Here is a 20,947-nt window from a genome sequence, read left to right as displayed (position 1 = left end):
GCTGGGCTTCATAGGGCCTGCCTGTATGGCTGTGTTCAGGTAAAGCCTACTGGCTCTTATGTGGCCCCCATGTGGCTGACAGACCAAAATCCAGATTTTACCCAGAACCTAAACTAATATACACCAAATCTTTCATCTGGCCCACTTTTGGAAGTGAATGATGGGCCACATCTGGCCCTAAGGTATATAAGCCCAAACTGAACCATAACAAAACCAGACTTCTACCAGGAGTAAACTAAATTCAAATAATTATATGGCTCATGGGTCACATACAGAATACGTGTGGCTCAGTTCTGTTGAATCATTGTGGCCCACATGTGGTTGACAGAATAAAACTGGTACTGGTATCAGATCTATAACACACCTTCCATCTGCCCCACATTATGAAGAGAATGACAGGTCAATTCTGGCACCAAAATTAAAAAATGATAATTTTAGTGCAATAGCAGTACTGATTAAGTTGTTCGATACCTATATAGATCACTTAAATCACACAAAATAAATATAAGAAATTAAGAAACACACAAGTTTCCCATTAAAATTGTATTTTTTCATACTTCAAAATTGCCTTCAATGAACTGTACAGAACATGTAGAAATTACATCCTTATAAAAACAGAATCAGAAAAAAACTGATCAAATAGGTTACAGTAATACTGTACAAAAATACAAGAACAGTGTAGAAATATTAGAAATGAAGAAAGTTTAATTTGTGCATCAAAACTGTCTGTCTTAACTGTCAGTTTCAGCTTGTATTTTTTGTCTCTCTTCATACCAAGGCCCGGTTTCCCATCACCTCCACCTCCTTGTCTGAAACAGCTGCAGTCAGGGTTTCGTCTACGGCACCTTGAGAACACAGGACATTTTGAAAGAGTAGTGTTAAGGCTGTCAAACAATTAAAATTTTAAATCGCGATTAATCTCAAAATTTCCTAAGTTAATCGTGATTAATCGCATTGTTTTCTTTTTTGCTTGAAATCACAGCAATATGAATGGATAAGAAACATAAGAAACATGAGAAAAGAAACATCTGGATGTTTCTTATGCTTTCCATTCATGGTATTTAAAAATCAGCTGTCAGAGAGAGAGAGCAGCCTTGTTTGGTGATAAGAAGAACAAGTTCTCTAGTCAACATGCAGCTTTTCTGTAACATTACAAGACGGCAACGGCTGAGGTTCCAATGTCACAGCGTTAACTTAATCGTGCGTTTTCTTTTTTCGTGTTATTTAAAAAAAAAAATTAAAAATTAAAAATTTAAATTAAAAAAAAAAATAGTGCCATTAAAATCATTTTTGCGTTAACGCGTTTATAAAAAACATTGTGTGAAGTTCCGGTGAATCAAAATAAAATAAATCAGACATTGGAGTAACTTAAATCAAGCTTTTTCATCCCAGGAGCAGTAGGGTTAGCAAAGCTGCTAAAGCTGCTAACACAGTCATAGCCTGTCTCTTTCCACCATGGGCTTCAAACACACGCTTTATTAAATTAAAACCGAGTTCTGTTCGGCTAACTTGTAGCTTTCTCCTCTAAAGATGTAGGTCTAGTGTGTGCCATTAATTATCAGTAGTTCAACAAAAATGTAAAAGGTTTAAAATTCACTTACCCAAAGCAGCAGCCAGTCCAGAAGCTGAGTGAGAGAAAATGAAAATGTCCGGAGGGTGTCGCAGAATAAACTCCACCCATGGCCACTTGTGCCAGTTGCATGCCAACTGTAGCCCAAAAGCTAACATCTATCATCTGGGAGAGTGCCTTATTTCAGAACTGTGCCAGAAGAAAAATTCCCTCCAATTTTGAAGGTATGGCAAAACCAACGTGGTTATGATGTGGACCTCATGTGTTTTGCCATTTTGTCAGTTACATAGGGCCAGGTGCTTCTATTACAGAACTGCCCCAGAAGATATATTCCCTCCAATTTTACCAGTCACGTACCACATGCGGCCCAAAAGAATATTCTATTATCTGGGCCAAGTGAATCAGTTAAATAAGTGTACCAGAAGAATAATTCCCTCCAAATTTGAATATATGGCAATCCGTATGTGGTTATGATTTGGTCCTCATACATTTTGCCATACCACATTTCAACCAGAGGTGCCAGCTAAATGCCACATGTGGCCCAAAAGTCAATGCTATTGGGGGAGGCTACGGAGTGTGCCACATTCCCTTTGTTCATTTTTTGTTTGTGAGCACCTCATCAACACATGTGTGCGCTCTCCTCTTCAAAAGACTTAAAACACATTTATGCCTGAAACTTCCAATGAGTTCTTTTGTTAAATCAAGTGTTAGCATGCTAACCATGGGACACCTTTAACTAATATGATGAATGTGGTAAACATACCTGCTAAAGATTAACAGCTTTGTCACTGTTAGCATGCTAATTGCTTACATAATTTGCTGATGTTAGCATTTAGTTCAAAACATAAAATATGCCCGTTTGTGCCTTTAGTTTCTTACATGACACTGTGTTGGGTGTTTGCCTGACTTAAACTGTAGGCCTACTTTTACATTCGACTGATACTAAATCGCATTCCTGAACTAACACAACCAGAATGTGTAGGGGATCAAATTACTCCTGTACGTTTACCTGAATTATACACAAATTGGCTAGGCACGCTAGCAGTTTACCGCTAACTTATTTGTTAATAGTTTGGTTTGTGAGGTAACAAGCTGAAAGGGAGCATATGCCACCTAGCATACTGTAGCACAGTGGGACAGACTTTGGTCAAGTAATTGATTAACTCTTACTGTAACACCCCACCTGTGTTCATGTACAAAGACATAGGCCAAATGGCTTGGTCAAGGTAGGCTATGGCTCGAGGGTTGGAGATCCTATTCCCGAGCATTTTTTACAAAATTCTTTGAAACCCTTTTCACACTCCCATTGCAACCAATTAATTAAATGCTTTTTCACAAAAATGAAAAAAGTTATGTCACCTGTGGGATGGACAATCCTGTAAAAACAGTATCCAATCTTCATGAACGCAACGTAAAAGTCAATTGGATCGTGATGTGTCAATCAAGCTGCCATCTCTGTCCCTCTCTCCCTTCACATGAATGAGCCTGAGAAAAAACTGGCAGACAGTTAGTGATGCTGCACAGTGACACGCAACAGTATCGTTGAAAGCCACATCGCTCACATTGGGATTATATTGGGTTGCGCTGGGAGAGCAATATCTTAGCAGCTTCATCTTGATGTGAACCCAATGCTTCACAAAGAAGTCTGAGGAAAGGGGTTTGGACTTTTGACTTGAGTATTTTCAAAATGTGGCCTGCTAGAACCGTTTTTCAGGATCTCCAACATACCTTTAACTGCGCATGTAAATGTACTGACTGGTTGTCCCCATGATGTCTTGAATACTGTTTTTTTTTAAGGTGCACTGATCCTTATGTAGAAACATAAAAAGTGCCACCAGTTCTCAGAAAAGATGAGGGTGGAGCTGCATCTTTCATTTGCTTTTTGCTTTCTTTCTTTTTTTTGTACATCTGGGTCTGATTTCCACTCTCCAACTGGTCATCTGAGTAATTGTACTGTAGTGTGTGTGTGTGTGTGTGTGTGTGTGTGTGTGTGTGTGTGTGTGTGTGTGTGTGTGTGTGTGTGTGTGTGTACCGTTTTTAATTGAAATCATGGTTTTGAGGACATTTTGGTCAATCCTTAGAACTTCAATGGGTTGCTTGAAATTCAAGACCTTTGAGTTTCAAGGTCCAAGTGGGGAGGTTTGGATTAGGATTAGCATAAGAGGCGGGTTAAGAAGTGATGGTTAAGGTTATGGGCCAGGAATTGAAGTATGTTATTAAGTGTACATAACTATAGGCCGTATAGAAAGACCAATTTGTGTATATGTGTGTCTGTGTGCGTGCGTGGTATGACATGACAGTTACACAGCTGCTTGCTATGAATTTTCCCATGGACAGCACATGTAGTCATTTTGGGGCTGCTCAGCTGCGATGATGCAATGGCCTGGAGACCATCGAGGAGACCTCCACGTGTGCTCCAAGCACAAAACCGCAGAGAACAACAATGTTAATGTGCACATGGCCACATGTACAAGAGGGCCGTGGTAGGGGTGTTAAAGGCACACACGTGAAGATTTTGTGATTGTGCATGCCGGTCAAGTCATGTGGTAATTTATGCTTTACAAGAGCCACTGAGTGCAGATCAGATTGGATCATTGTGTGAGCAGGAATGTGAGCAGCTTGAGGGATGAAGACTGAATAATTATGAGGGTTTTTCACCCTTATTCCGTTCATGTTCTAAACAATAGTCGGTTCTTGATGAACTGCAGCTGCAGAAGACTGCAGCTAAGGTAAACCATCTTCTGGCTTTAAATGCTTCCCGTCGTGATTAATTTGCTCCCGTGCATCGATCCAGGAGCAAACATTTTCCCCATTTCCGAAACTTGAATCATCTTGAAGTAAGATTTCTCACCAGAGATCTTGACTGAGCTGTTGTTTCTGCAGATGTTTCTACTGTATGGGACTCTCATTAAATAAACTATATTTCATTTCCCAGCTAACTTGTTGTTGAGGCAGGATGACAGCTTACAAAGACACGTCTCTCTGCTCCACGGTCAAAACTAGAATTTAAGCGCCCCTCAGGTCCTTCCAGCGGGAACGAGGGGAACTCCCAGACAGGAGGTGAAAGCCAATCCTCCCATCAAACCACTCAATCTCTCCGCCCTGCATCTGTCCACCCTCAGCTGAGGACCACTCAGTCTCCGGTCTCGTCTCTCCCTGAGGAGACTGGCTGGAGGCTCTCACCCCTCAAGTCATTATGATAATTAAGAAGCCAGTTAGAGGGTTTTATAATAGCCCGGTGCAATTATATGAGGTCATTTTCTAAACTCAATGCATGTTGGGTGATTAGGAACAAGAAATACACAAGACGTATGTTAGTCAAAAGTACTTATGTTGCAAGATAATTCAGACAAAAATACAGACTTTGTGCACAATCCTGCTCTTAGAGGTATTCATTTAACAGTGCTGAACTAATTAGTTGATGGTCTCTTGACACTTTCAGTTGCTTTAAATACTTGATGTCCATCTGAAACACCTCTTCAGAAGCAACGACAAAGAAAAAGGATCAACATTAATGTTTTTGGTGACTTGCAGTCATTTGGCTCCAGGATTGGAAGTACCGTAACTGTTTCCAACAAGAACTTTGGCCGCGTTCAGACTGCCAGCCAAAATCAGATTTTTAGCCCATCCAGATTGGAACTGGGTGGCTCTTTTTAAGTCTGAACAGTCCCAAATCACATGAAATCCGATTTTTGCAAAACGGATCGAAACCACCTCCAGGAGGTAGTTTCAGATCGCATTTGGACAGATGCGTCTCAGTCTGAACAGCTCCAAACACTCAGATCGGTTCTGACTGTCCGTGACGTCACTCTCCGCGGCGCTGTCACTGTGTTACAGGTCCCGTACGGTCCCGTGAGCTCCAGTTAAATATCAATTTCCTTCTTATTACTTTTATTTTATGCAAACTACCGTGTTGTCGGCGACCGGAGTGACGGCGACGGCGCGCTCCAGCTCTGGGGTGCTGGAGTTTCCCGTCTCTGTGGCTGCACACGCACACACACACACACACACACACGCACACACGCACACACACGCACACACACACACACCAGTCTCTGGTACACGTACACACACACCAGGCGGGCTGAGGCTGAAACTAGCGGGGTAGTGCGGCTGCAGCACCGGGCAGATCACTGTGCTGCAGCTGATCTGCCCGGTGCTGCAGCCGCCGCGTCCGGGAGGCATCGCCTGTCACATACGGCGGAGCCTCCGCTCCGACGTCGTTGCTACAGCAACCTGTCAGATGGGTCAATAATGTGGCCCAGTCTGAACAGAGCCAAATGCGATTTGGACACTTGCTAAAAACAGTGTGGACAGTCAGCCCTAAAAATCGGATATGAGAAGGAATCAGATTTGAATCAGATATGCCTGCAGTCTGAACGCGGCCTTTAAACATCAAACAATGTTCAAAATGATGGGTAAGTATCTTGATATGAACCTGCACAACAAACATGTTTAAGCATTAATTGAGTTTTGTGGTCACTATTACCACTGAGTCGATAGCTTTCTTACTCCAATCAATATCAATTTTCTACAGAGGCTCGTTAATTATGTAATATCTCTTAAATTGGACTTAATTGATTGAGATACGTTGGTTGTACAGTGTGTGCTGATGGTGAATTAGCTGCGCTTAGGAAGATACTCTGAGTTCTTCAAGATATAATGAGACACTGTGTTTATGTGTACAAATCATGTTTGTATTTCAGTCTCTGAGCGATAAAATGCATGAGGTGCGGGATTGCTGAAGGCATCAGAGCAAGCAGCACAACTTTGAACTTTTACCGTTTTCCACAGCACGGATGCAAATGACGTAAATCTCATCACGATGGCACACCAGAGACACCGAGAAGCGGTGCCGTGTGATTTGAGGGAAGTGCTCTGTGCCAAGAATTTGTGTTTTCCCAAATGCACATAAAGAAAGAAGCAAAGTGCTTCAGGAAATCCTGATGCACATAACAGGTGGTGCATACAGTATGAAGCTCTTGTTGTGAACTGGCAGCAGCTCTGGTGAGAACAACTGCAGTGCTGAAAGAAGTCCAGTGTCAACATTAAGCCATATTACAGCTTGGGTGTTACAGCACGCAATATAATATAACAGGAGAAACAGTGCTTTGCATAAGAAACTTTTTGAACTCTGTGAACTGTGTGAAAACGTCTGTTTTTCTCCAGAGTTAAGTAACTTGTTCTGAAATAATGACACAACAGATGGAGGACAAGGATCTTTAAAGGACTAAAGAGGCTAAAATAAATTGTAAGTGGACAAAGTGATTAAACTTTATGGACTGCTTACTCTTTAAATTTATATATCCTGGACGATCACCTTCAGAGTTCACTGTGCTTCGGAACTAAGTGTCAGAGTTACTGCTCGTTCCAGGGTTTACGGCAGTATCTCTCACCTTTATTGGCTTGTGACCCCTAAAAATGAAGTCATGTCTGTGCATGACCCTTCATCGCAGGTACTGTACCATATTTTAATCTTCAGTATTTCTACATAACTGAGCAACTGAGCAACAACAGTTTTTAACAGTCAGTTAAAATAAATCTAATGACAGAGATTTGTAGCGTGCTAACGCTAACACTCATATAATTACATTATCTGAGGAAGTACGTTTTCACAGCCTTTAACACTTCAATCATCTTTGAGCCATTTCTATTGGTTGAAAAAAAAAAAAGCCTGGAAAGTCTCATAATTTATTAATTTCTTACTTGGGAGCCAGGTGTTTACAGTATCAGGTGGGCCTGTGCAAAAGGATGATGAAAAGATTAGCTCACCTAGATCATCACAGCAGACCTCCATGGAGTCAGAGGAGCAGTCACTTAGATCATCCAGGAGGGCATCTGTGTCCTCATGAACCTGAAATCTACAGGAAAGGTAAGAAACATAAAAATTAAATGGTAAAAAAAGACTAAATGTTGATATTACTCTTTAAGCAGATGATCTGAGGCTGCAGTGTGTCCTAAAAAAACAGCCTTCTGTGCAGGAGAGTTCATCTTTCCCCCTCAAAGGGGGAAACACTGCCCTCACCTGAACCGGAAGGGAGCAACAGCAGCCATATTGACTTTCCCCGGCTCACTTCCTCTGCGTGCCATGTTGAATGTCTGATAAGACTTTGACTTGTCATTGAACACCTCTCCATCAGAAGCTCCCAGCCCCTGGTTGGAAATGTTCCTCATCTCTTTGTGGAAGTTCCCCATCCCAGATGAGGACACTGCTGATATCTCATTCCCATTTGCACCTTTGGTAAGGTGACGTCCTCTTCCTTGGCCCTGGTGGACATTCGCCGAGACACGACACACTGGGTCGTCCTCAGCTGCATTGTCCACACCCCTCTGACGGTATTTCCCAAAGGTCCAGTTCTTGTTGACATTTCTTCTAAATTGAAGGTCCCGCAAAGCCTTCTGGGTCAGCGTGCTGGCGCGGAGGTCCAGGGTATCTTTGGAGCGCGGGACTTCCCTCTTTGGTATCTGAGGGCTGCTGTATGCAGAGCAGGTTCCATCGGTCCTAGCTGTAGCTGCTGGGCTCCTATGAACATGCAAGCTGCTCTTCTGCTGCAGCAGGTGATTCTTTAAAGCTGCACCTCTCAACAGCTCTGCAGGACCTGAGGATACAGAAGACGACGTGTAGGAGGGCCGTCTTTTGGCGGCCTGATGATACTGCACCGAGGGATTGGGGAAGCCGGTGTATTGCTGTTTGGAATCCATCTTTGAGAGCGGTAACATGCTCCGAGGTAAAGGAAGACTAGAGCTGACACCTGCATTGCTCTGGCTTTGAGATATGACTTTGATGTTCACTCCACCGCTCATGGTTGGTGAGCGTCACTGGGCTGAGATCTGGAGAAGAAAGGAGGAACATCAGAAGATGATCCAACTGTTTAGAACACACATTTCTTATTCTCAAATATAAAGTAATGATCTGTTTTTGACAGGAGTGTGTTTACTATTTCATGACTAGTTTTACTGAAACATTTCATCCCACTTCATCAGGCAAATGGCTCACATGACAGATGACAAGATACAATATGCATGGTCACTGGTGACAACTTTATGGTGCAATCAACCAGCAAGGAAAACAATTTAGAGAAACACAAATGGCTATTGTAAAAAAAAAAAAAAAAAGAAAAAAAAAGTTTATGAAACAACACTATATATATGTTTCAATAAAAAACAACTAACAACACAGTGATAGCATTAATATATAAGGATATTAGCTGGTTCTAAGACGAGTTATGCTCACATAATGAGTTCCAGGGATGTGATCAAATTTGGTTTGTATCACAAATTAAGAAAATACCATCACAGACCAACAAATGCACACCAACTGTAACATTCACAGCATTATACAAACAACTTTAGTTGTTTAGAAACATTTCAAAATTGCTGCAAGAAGTTGTATACCAGACAATGTATTGGCCACAACCAGTAACTTCCTATATAATCTTTGTACTGTATGAAGCTAAGTTACCTGGCTTTCTGATGGTATCTTACAGACACAGGAGTGACATTTTCTCATTTAACTTTTGGCAAAAACAAATAGCAAAAAAGGCACATTTCTAAAAATGTCCAATTTTAACTTCAAATCCAGATGCTGAAATAGCCAACATGCATCTACCATTAGTTGCCTTTGGGGTTATTTGTTTACTCACTTAAACTTCCAAAATCTTCCATCCATCCATTCATCAATTGACAGACATATAAGTAAACACTGTTAATATAAGGATAGCTAACTAGAATGCAAAATGTACAAGTCTCTCCTTTAAATACATGTGGACCCTCTAGTTGCTGCCAATTTAAAAAATGTTTTTAAATCTAATTTATGCTACTGGCATAAAAAGTTTAATAAAACACACCATTGTGAGAAAAGGTCTTTAAACGTCATACATCAGTCTATAGGCAAATAATGTGTGTGGATGTTAAAACAAACAAGTTCATGTATATAAATCACTTTTACAGTTCTGTCCATGGTGAACACTTTATGATGGATAATAAGCTTTTATTTAAGATTTCTATTCTACAGTAAATATTGTACAACAGCTGTGCACGCCAAGGTGTCTGCCTCACAAAGAGAAGGTTTTCTAACCACATGACCCACTGACTGAACGTCTGCATGAGTGAGTGGGAGAGATGAAAGAGGAGAGGATGGTTTGAGGGGAAGAGCATTATAGCAAGTTGTATCTATTACAACATCAAAGTAGCCTTGAGGTCTGAGTATCAGACAAGTCACCAGTCCAAATTCCTCAACTGGTAGAAACATAGGAGACATAGAAAGAAAATGAAACTTGAATTCAAGCAACCATTGGTAAAGCAGAGAAGCAGCTGAACCCAGGTAATAAAAAGATATTTCCATAGTTAAATGATGATGAAAAGAAAAAAAAAGTTTCCCAAGAGGAGGGAATTTCAATCTTGATGTGTTTAAATGAGGATTACAAATCCAACAGAATTACCCTAAATCAATCAAAGCCTCAGTTGCATCTTTAAAAAAACACAACATATGTTCCAACAGCTTTGCCTAATGTATTCCTGGTCCTCTACCCGCAACCTCCAGTGTGAAGCATGCTGGGAAAGCCAGTGGCAGACTGACACCACTTGGCACATGCAGCAGGAGAATGGCTCCTTTCAGGCCATGCCAACACCGGCTGTCCCTTCCTGGGCCCTACAGACATAATGGTGGGGGCTTCAACCGTCCCACAGCTCCACCATCACCTCCTCCATCACCTTCATCCCCATATTAATACGGATAATTGATAAGCACAGTAGCACAAGCTGACCATAATCTACTCTATTTACTCCAGTTCACAGACGTGGCTCAGGGCCAATGCTTTTAGATGAGTTGGTGGTAGGTGAAACTGCCACTTAAAAAAAAGAGACAGAATTCTATTTTTGACAAATATGGAGAAATGTTTTCTCATTTCCTGTACAAAGTTTAGTTTGATTTGGTACCTTTGTAGTATTTTTTAACTGCACAATTAAACACATTTTTTGGTGAAGGTAACATAATATATCAAGTGTTGCTGCTACTGAGACACCCTGGCCAACAAGTCATGCTCTCAAGACATAAAGGGACATGTTTGGTGTAAGACCCAATACAAATCACAATTATCAATTTTAAATCCTTTGAATGAAAATGAAAACTAAGAATGACCATTCCATATAATTACATTATGATTTTATACTGCTACTACTTTATAAGTATATTGTAATTCTGTTTATTTTACACATGCACCTTGTCAGAAAAATGTGATTGAAATGTTAAGTTTGTCTGTGTCTATGACAAACAAAGAGCAGAAATAATTAGTGAGTTAATCATTTAGTGAACAAAACATTGCCTGCAACTAATCAGGCAACTCAAGAATCATCTGAGTCTGTTTTATATTACTGTAAATTAAATATCCCTGGATTTCCACTTACTTTTATGTTTGAAGACCTCACTCTGAACTTTGGTCACCTTTTTTTCCTGTTTTGACTGACTAGACCCAACAGTGAAATCATGAAAACAATCCACAGATATAATAATATATAAATAATCGTGACTACTGCTGCTGTATCTTCATTGTCAGCAGAAGAAGGTAAGCGAGAGATCAAACACATTCCGAGGAGCACTGTAATACGGTTATGAATCATCCTTCATAAGAAAATCAGTTCAATCAACCATGAAACTGTGTTTGAATGAGGGAATTACCTTCATCTCAGCTAAGTAGAAATGTCTGAACATTTTTTATCATTTCCCTGAATGAAACAAACATTACATAAATCATCAGTTTAATACAGTTTCCAATTTTATTTTCTAAAATGTAAATCAGTGTCTGCCCTTGATGACAACAGTTTTTGCTGGTTCAGTCTGCTCTGCTCATGTGACACATTTACTTTGTTTGTGCTGCTGAGAGTTAAATACCTCCTCTGTTGTTTTCCTGCTGTTTCTCTCATTTTATTTTTCCTCAGTGTTGTTTTTTTCTCCTCATCCAAACCGAGAGTCTAAGTATAGAAAGTTGTAATGCCTCCTGGAACAAACTAGTGATCTCAGGCTAAATAAGCAGTTTTGCTTTTACTATTTATTTCTGTAACGGTCTTAATAATAGTTGTAAAAGTGTTTGTGGTTAGCGGAACTGAAATTTACAACAATTTAATTTATGTCCACATCTCTCCTCCACATGCCTCATCGACAAAGCGGATTTAGGATTTAAAAGGGCACTTAACTTGAATAACCTGGAACACGTGGAAAATACTGCTTCATCCAGACACACAGCAATTCAGACTAGATTACATGAGCAAGTAAATAATGCTATTAATTAACTACACACACATAATTGAGTATAATATATAGTATGATATGAAAAAGTACGCAAATCACACCAAAAGTCATGTTAAAAGTGCATTTTGTTTTGATGAATAAGACTTTATGGATAAATAATATAAAAATATACTGACTTTCCATATTTTTCACAATCTCAAGTAAAATGAAAACCACATGTTTCAGTGAATTCAAACTGGACTTAAATGAGTTAAGATGTTTTTTAATGGGTCTTACCTTAAGGAATAAACATCCTACATTAGTCAATCTTCAGCAGAGAAAGGAAATGAGCAGACAACAGTGTGGTGCGGTGCAGACTAACTCGCTCCCCCACAGAGATGCTCCACTTAACAGTATGATGCAGTTTACAGTAATACAATTTAGACCCACGTGCTGCTTTAAAGTGAGGCAGGGGAAAATCGATGCTGGATGACAACAAGCCAATGAGGAAGTCTCCACATCTCCTGCAGCTCCACACTGCCCTGTTTTGTTTAGTTTTTTTCTTCTTTGTTCCCTAAGGTGAAATTCCCTCTCTCTCTCTCTTTCACACACACACACACACACACACACACACACACACACACACACATTTCACCTATTATAAACAGACGTATTAGTGACTCATGTTTCAGTCTTTCTCTGGTGACATCACACCCTGTCGTCCCCCTGGGCCTTGTGTTTCTGTCACAGTTAAGATGAAACTCTCAGCTCCTATTCACCAGGCCAGACTCTCAACGCGCCTTCATCAAAGCACCCAGTCGGCGGAGCGACGAGCTAAAACTGCCACAGTCCTCCGAACCTATAATCAGCCAAACTCGGGGCCCGACTAAAGATACCCATACAGACCAATGGCATGCCAGCGCAGGATCACTTTACTCTGGTGGAGTCTTCAAGCAGCAGAGCCAAATGGTCTGATAATGCTCTCAGAAGACATCAGAAGAGTCTAGTTCATAAATGCTATAAAAGCATTTTGGAGGAAAAACAAAAAAAGCTGACTGTCTAAATCTGGAACTCATCATCATCTCGTCAGCTCTTTGAGGCCTCATGATGCCCTCTTTGAATGTTTTGTTCTGAGCCAAACGTAAACTCATGAGGTGTCACTTTATGAATAATGGTACAAGTTTGACTTCACTTGCAGATGTTTTCTAAAGCTGCTGTGGTGCAGACAGACAGTCTCACTCTCTCTGTGCTCCAGTTTCTCTCCATCTGACACCAGCACCAATAGATAATAGAGTTGAACGAGTGCATCATTATCTACATGATTTAATTTGCTCAAGACTGTCGCACTATCTAGTTTTTCAGGAGGCCTGATTTAATTTTTATATATAGCACCAAGTCCCAGATTACTCCTTCTCACTGCTTCCTCCTGTGTGTGCGTGTGTGTGTGTCGTTGCTTTATTGGAGAGGATTTCTGTCAGGGGCCAGTATCAACTGAGGTCATGTTACACTGCACCAAAAGACACACACACACACACACACACACACACACACACACACACACACACACGTACAGATTAACATGCAAGTAGACAGAAGTAAATGTGTAGCTCCTCTTACATTTTTGCTGAGGGCACACTTACAGTAAGCTGACCCTGGTTCAGACTTTGCGTTGCCATTGTTTGTGACAACTAAAAGCTGCACTTTGTGTTTCACTTGCCCTCCAGCACCACTGTTGTTTAGCTATTTGGGAAACTTGGATGGAAGAAAGGCAGAAACCTCAAACATATTATTTCCTTGGTAGATCTGGCTTGTTTTTGTTTATCCATCTTTATCTGTTATTTTGGAACAGAGTGAACATTTTCATTAGTTACCAGGAAGATTTGTGGAAACTTAAAGCAGAAGTAAGCGATCCGGAGGTTTTGGCTAACTTCCTGTCAGCAGATTGAGTTAGCAGTCCCCGCCCTCGTCCCTACGTCACCACATTCACGCGCATCCCTTGGCTGCACACACAGAGAGGACCGCCCCTTTATGCCGTTCTCTCTCCTCATTGGATAAAGGTTGTAGGATACAAGCAAAGTTTTCTCCTCGGCTCAGAGCAGAGCAGCGTGACTGACAGACCCGTGTTTCAGACCAAACACTCTATATAAGTGATTGCTGTCGGAAGATAGAACTTATTATTATTATTATTATTATTATTAACTTATTAACACAAACATTCTGCTTACCTCTGCTTTAAACTGAGCTATATTAAAATATAGTAAGAGATTTATCTATGTTTGCTCTGTAAAATATGAACGGTCATGATCAGCGTACTTGTTCTTGAGTGATGCACAAACTGCATGTTAACATGTTGGCAGTCTGGCTCCATTTAGTGGGCAGCAGGGGTCCAGACTGAAATATCTCTCCACACCTGTTTGATGGATTGTCATTCAGTCACCTACAGACATAAAAAAAAAACCTTCAAGTTGGATACTGGACTTGGCCATATTACAATTTCGATAATATTGATATTATCTGCTCAGCCGTGCTGCAGTTAGGCTACATAGTACACAACATTAACAGTCCTATCACCACAGTGTGTTCAGCACTAATTAGAAAATGCTTCATTTTCTGTAGGTGCTTAAAGCTATAAACAGTTTGTCGACCTACAAACTTTGTCACTGTTATACAGCTGGTTGCCAAACACCGTCACCCCACATTAAGAAGGTTTGGGTTCGATCCCTGGTGCCTTTCCTGTGCCTGTGTTGCTTCTTTCCAGGTTCTCCAGCTTTTTCCCACAGTAGCATTACTGTAGGTTATTTAGGTTAGGTTTATAAGAGTATCATAACTAACAAGAAAAAGTGAAATGGTTTTAATGATAGCAAAAAGACTGATCTAAGGATGAGTGTTGGCTAAAAATAAAATGCTGTTTTGCTTTATGTACCACTGATCTATTTTACATATTTGTCGCTAATCTACATTCATTTTAAAAATCAGTTTTTCTGTTGTTGATGTGTAAAGTGTGTATGTGTATTATTAAAGCAGAAGTAAGCGATCCGGTCGTTTTGGCTAATGCTGCATTCCAGGCAGGCTTTTGAAACCGTAAATTACAGCTTCAAGTCACGACTTACGACTTTGTAGCGTTCCAGGCAACCCACTCGTGTTTTTCCGACCTGTTTTACCTGTGAAAGTCACTATAACGGCCACTCGTAACTTCCTACCCGTGAACGCGCACCAGATCGAACTGGTACGACTTCACAGGTCGGAAAAACACGAGTTACGGGTTGCCTTCAACACACCATAACCACCCTCGTCCCTACGTCACCACATTCAGGCGCATCCCTTGGCTGCACCAGACTGGCTCTGGCTGCACACACAGCCCTTCATGCCGTTCTCTCTCCTCATTGGATAAAACTTGTAGGATACGAGAAAAGTTTTCTCCTCGGCTCAGAGCAGAGCAGAGTGACTGACAGACCCGTGTTTCGGTCCAAACACTTTGTGTCGGAGGATAGAACTATTTAAGACTTATATTAACAGAAAAATATCGCTTACTTCTGCTTTAACATAGAAGTATGTTTTTTATAATCTGATGACTGTGATGTTTTTATCTCCCTGCCAGTGTGGCAAAACACCAAATAACTGAATCGCTGTGTCACACAAACAGCTGCAACAGTGCAGCAGTACTGTCATTTTACACAAACACTTAAAGCTGTTTTCTTGTTTACGTTTTTTACATGATAGTACTGCAACATCCCAGACAACAGAATTTATACAACAACATGTTTTAAGGGCGTGTTTCCTGCCATATTTGTAATCATATTGTCTCTCCAACATCGATAATAGCCAAGCAGTCTCGGCTCAATCCATCACATTTTAATGACATTACAGCACTTTGCAGCAGCACTCTCTGCAGTGTGTGTGTGTGTGTGTGTGTGTGTGTGTGTGTGTGTGTTTGTGTGCACACACTTATGCAGGCAAGTGCATTCTTATATAAACATACTTATCTGTCTTGGCATCACCTACAAATATGTCCATTCATGCATCTGTGTCATGTTTTCTGAGCAACAATCATTAGGAGATTAGTATAAAACCATTAAACGCTGACTTTTTTTTTAAGCCCACTGTACTTTTTGAGATTAGGGTGAGCTTTTAGTAGGGTGAGTTAATCTGTCAGACCATTAAAGAGATTTATCCCTTATAAGTCACTTGAAGTGATTAACCATGGTCAGTAATGCTGTGACAGGAGACACCATGAATAATGCTCCAGCCTCAGGCACCTGAGTCCTGCTGCGATTCAATAGACCTCATCACATCACATTATCACAGCAGAGGTTTTGACTTGTCATGGTAGGAAAAGCACAGTGTTACATACATTATACATTGTTATGTGTGTGTCAGTCAAGTGGGGCATTATTACTATTACATATTTTTATTTCTAGCATAGTTTCATATGTTAAAGGTACAGTATGTAAGAAATCTAAAGCAACTGGCCGTAAAATCCTCCTAATATGTCACAGAGACTCAGGAATAATGTTCATATAACATGATGAACTCACCAACAACAATAGTACAGCCAGAGTATTCGCATTAAAAATCTTTTTTTGCAGACTGCAAATCATGTTTATGTTTTGAATTTACGTGTTGGCATGTTGCGCCACCTAGCCCTCTCTCCCAGTCATGCAGCGTCAGTGGCATTTCAGCCTCAGTCTGCTTCCACTGAGCTGCTGCTACGGCTGGGAGAAAAAACGAGATCGCTGTGTTTTGAATTTGACTGCAGTAACTGTTTTTGGCCACATTCTTACATATGGCACCTTTAAGTATTTCTGATTCTGAGGTACTGTATTTGTTTTCAGCCAGAATAACCATCTGTATTATGTTATTACTTAGACATCATTATGTTTGTCTTGAGCTGAACTGTAGGTTAGGTTTGGAGTCAGAAAGCATTGCATTTTGGTTCAATAAAAGTGTTTAGCCATTTCTGACAGAACTTCATTTTATAACTTGAGCAGTTGAACCAGATTATTGTTGAGATATTGGCAACAAATACAGGGCAGGAAGTTAACATGCCATATCCTAGCCCTGGTGTCACAGTCCTTTCTATTTGGACTTTGGCCATCCGCCACACTGCCATTGATTAATAAAGCACTTACAAATCATTGCAGTCAGTGATTAGGTTTGCAGTGGGGAAACATATTTTGGTGATATGAACACACATTTCTAAGCATTGCTGCCTGTGGTATAATCTGACTAGATGCAGTTGTAATTGGGCCTGTACACATTTAATTTCATTACAGTGTTCTTCTGCAGTGTTTTATGATGGAGGTAGGCCAACGCCCTGTGAAATCATAAAAACCCTTTTATGAAATAAAAGCCAAAACATTCAGGGGGGAAAAGGCTGGAGTTGCTATTTCACATTACAAATGGAAAATATTATTGTGTCAGTGTGTATGCTCACTGCTGCCACTTCTTAAATGGATTTACAAGCCAAGTTGTGTCAGGATCTAGGAGGCACCACTGATAAATCACCAGGTTTAAACCCTGAAGTTGTGAAATTAATGGGAACTTTTGGCTCTAAATAGTTGTGGAGTTTATACTGTAGTTATACGAAAATAACACACCTAAAAACACATATGCACCACCTGAGTAACCACTGGGGATGCACAAGCTGGAGTAAACAGGAAGCAGATGGTCTCCTCTGTGGTTGATTAGTTGTAAAAACTATGAACAGGACTTATATGGATACTACAAGCAAGGAACAGCAAAGAGCCGCAGTGTCCAAATGCAGAATTCAACTTCAACAATATCCATAACACTTGTAATACTTTATCCATGTTGTTTTCACCACTGGCAGTCATAGCTGATTAGACCCGATCAGGGAGCCACCATGGGGCTTCTATGACATTATTTCCAAAGGTCTCCATTTTCTCCCATCCAGACAACAATGCCACCATGGAATTTTCAAACTAAAATGGGGTTAGCTGTATTTTCAAAAGTCTCCATTTTCTGTGGGTGAAAATTCTGGGGAAGCATAGACAGGAAGCAAAAACATCACAACCTGTGTGAACGTAGCCAAAGAAACAGACAACAACAGACTCACATTCACACCTTCTCATCAGTTAACACAACCTGATCAAAGAACCAGGATTGTGATAGATGGATATATAGTCCTGGATTATAACATATACTGTTCAGTCATGTGACATATAAAAAGCATGGCTCTGACGGGGTGTGCCGTGCTTCAGGAGAAGAGCACCAGCAGTTTTATCTGGTTTGTCATTCAGAGCGCACTGACCGTTGTAGAAGCACCAGTCTTTTCCACCCACTGAACTCGGACTCCTGCTGGTTTTCATTCCAATAGACTTCCAGGGTCCATTATTTTACACCTGATCACCAAAGTGAAGTGAAGTGCAATGAACCAGTTGCAGCACAGAGAGGTCTGACAACCGCAGCCTATACAAACATGCACACAGTGAACTCCAGGTCTGAGGCTGAGACAATGAGCTCTGTGTTCCCTTTTTATGGGCAAACATTAAACTAATAAGCAGGCAGCATGTGCATGGTTATTTACAGTCACTCAATCCAATTTAGTGTGATCATTTGTAAGAACTTTTGTCTGTTTGCTGCAGCCTGACACACTAAAACCTTTCAATCACACATTGACCTGATTTTCTTTTTAAAGAAACACGAGCCTGGAAGTGCTGGATTGTTCGTCTATTTGCAGTCCAATTAGACCGGACCATTTAAATTTGCAGCGTCTGCAGCTTTACAGCCAAACGGGGTCAACAAGGCCTGTTCGCACAGAACATCCCAGGTTAAGTTATTGCTCCAACATGACAAATTTATTTGAACCTGGTTCAAAAGCAGACATTGGCGCTGACTGATGAGAGAGCGGATCAGAGGATGCTGTATTGTAGAATCCCACATGTGCACTGACACAACCTGCCGCTGCAGTTGCAATGCAACGCTGCCGTTATGCAACTGACACAGTTCTCCGAAGTGAACCGAGGCTCGTGTGGGAATAGGAAGGCATTTTACACAGCATACTGCGGCGCTGCGATGACTCAAAAAAGCGTGGGCAGTTGTCTGTGGTGGTCTCCGCGAGGACTGCGAAATGGGTCATTAGAGCACGTATAGAAGAAGAGGAGGAAGGGGCACATTGGAAATACACTTGAAAAGCCTCAAAACTGCAGCAACGACACCTAAAATAGTACAAGTGATTCAGTTCATGCATAAGCAAATAAAACAGGCTTTTTCACTTTCATCCTCCAGGCTTATACAGACAGCAGTGAGAGGAAATGCGTAAAACCTTCTGTTCATTGTCTAGATCTTAATCAAAAATATGAATGGTGACAGGTGGGAGAAGGCAACACGGCTGACACTGTGATTTAATCATTAAACGAAATTATCAAGTAAACTCTCAAGTTGTGTGAGTGAAGGCCTGACAGCGCTGCATCTCTCTTCATCTGCAGTGGAGCTTTATATTGTGTTGTGAATATGAATTCAGCAATAAAAAGGGGTCTGTGCATTGTTGTGTTTGTCTTGCTATGGACCCTGAATCTTTTTTATTTTTTTATTTAACCTTTATTTAACCAGGAATAATCCTCTGTAATAATCTGAAATAAAGATTTTTATATATATATATATATATATATTTTGTGAAACCGACCAGAATCACAAGCACACAAGCAGAGCTTTGTGTTACTGTGCACAGGGCCACTAGATAAAAAATGTACACTTTTAAGAAGTGTCAATTGAAACAATCAATAAATCCATTTAAATGTTTGAATATTTTCAGCAGTTTATTTTCCTTTGGCACTACAGTTTTTCATTGTTGCCTCAGGTTCTGGCCTCGAGCCCCAGGGCCTGACTTGTCTGCTCTCCCTGTGCTTGTCTGGATTTTCTCCAGGTTCTCTGGCTTCCTCCCTCAATCCACAGTCATAAACATCATGTTGTTTGGCGACTGTTAAACTGTTCAGTGCTAATAGGTGTGAATGTGAGTTTGTGAGGTTGTGATAGGCTGGTGACCTAACTGGGAGATCAATGATCAAAATCTACTGCAAGTACTGCATGTGACCGTGCATGGCTACCATACATTAATAAACCTCATCTATCCCTTTAAGATGCTTTTATTTAGACGTCTATTGCTGCAGAATTATTGATCATTAGGCCCTGTGTCTTAGTGGATATGTATAAACTGCTTAATTATTCCCTATGAACACTATAAAAAAGGCAGTGTGCAATTTGACAGTCTCCTACTTTTGTCAATCTTTCAAAGTGAAAGTGAAACCTGTGACACACTACACGTCTTAAAAAACACACAAACATGGTGTCAGAGCCACAATGACAGAAGTCCTTGTTTCAGTTACCACAGTCAAAGACACAAATTCTACAACCTACTGAGCATCTGCTCTTCTTATTTGTGCACGCTGTCACCACTGTCAGCTCGTCTCCAGAGCCAGCCGCGAGGTGGGTGACACAATAAACACACATTTTCCTTTTTTCCCCCTTGTGCTGTTTAAAATGGAAAATGGTGTTGTATGCCAAGGTGCTATTTGAAGGGATCTGCAACAGTGTGCTATGACATGTCTGCAGTTTTTAATTCATATTAGATTCTACAGTGAATTGTAGTATTTACACACACACACACACACCTTTAGCCAGAAGGGTGAGGAACTAATTAGTGAAAATTGGTTGGAGTGAAAACCTGCGTACATATGGCTCACAGTGGCACCACTGAGCTCGGTCTTTAACACGGCAGAACCAAAACTGACCAAGTGAAATGTTGAGCCGTTCCATCTGTCAGTATCCTCCACATCAGACTAAATACAGACACAGCTGAGCCGTTGTTCAAGAAGCACATTATTCCTCAGGTTGAGTCATGTTGAATCAGCGTTTCTTTAAGGTTCAGTCACTTGGAACAACCTCACTGACGCACTGTCCAAATCTGACCATGTTTAAATCTCAACTTTAAAATAAAAACTGCAGCTGCCTGTAATTAAACTTTGGTCCATTTGAACCATGAAGTATGTTAAAGTTTGTGTGGGATTTGTAAAAATGTTTTCTCTTCCCTACCTTTTTAAAAGTTCACTCATTTTGGATGTTTTTGCAGTTAGGCCGGGTTATCCATTAACGTCTGTGGAGGCCTGCGCTGTGGGTATACCTACATGGCAATA

At 40.7% G+C, this 20,947-nt stretch overlaps 1 protein-coding gene across 1 annotated transcript in view; it reads right to left on the bottom strand.

The window, feature by feature from the left end:
* The window catches only part of nav1b (neuron navigator 1b), a 98,813-nt gene that overhangs the window by 50,487 nt on the left and 27,379 nt on the right, over positions 1–20,947 (bottom strand). The window contains exons 2-3 of the mRNA XM_085777039.1: positions 7,596–8,401; positions 7,343–7,431 (exon numbers count right to left, since the gene is read on the bottom strand). Coding sequence (XP_085633165.1) covers positions 7,343–7,431; positions 7,596–8,374 — 868 coding nt within the window. The 5' untranslated portion in view covers positions 8,375–8,401. The remainder of the gene's footprint in view (positions 1–7,342; positions 7,432–7,595; positions 8,402–20,947) is intronic.

This window comes from Trachurus japonicus, chromosome 5 (genome assembly GCF_045865225.1).
Source record: "Trachurus japonicus isolate A0001 chromosome 5, Traja_1.0".
NCBI classification, from domain to species: domain Eukaryota; kingdom Metazoa; phylum Chordata; class Actinopteri; order Carangiformes; family Carangidae; genus Trachurus; species Trachurus japonicus.
The sequence above is the reverse complement of the archived record's forward strand: the minus strand, read 5'-3'. Positions and strand labels throughout refer to the sequence as shown.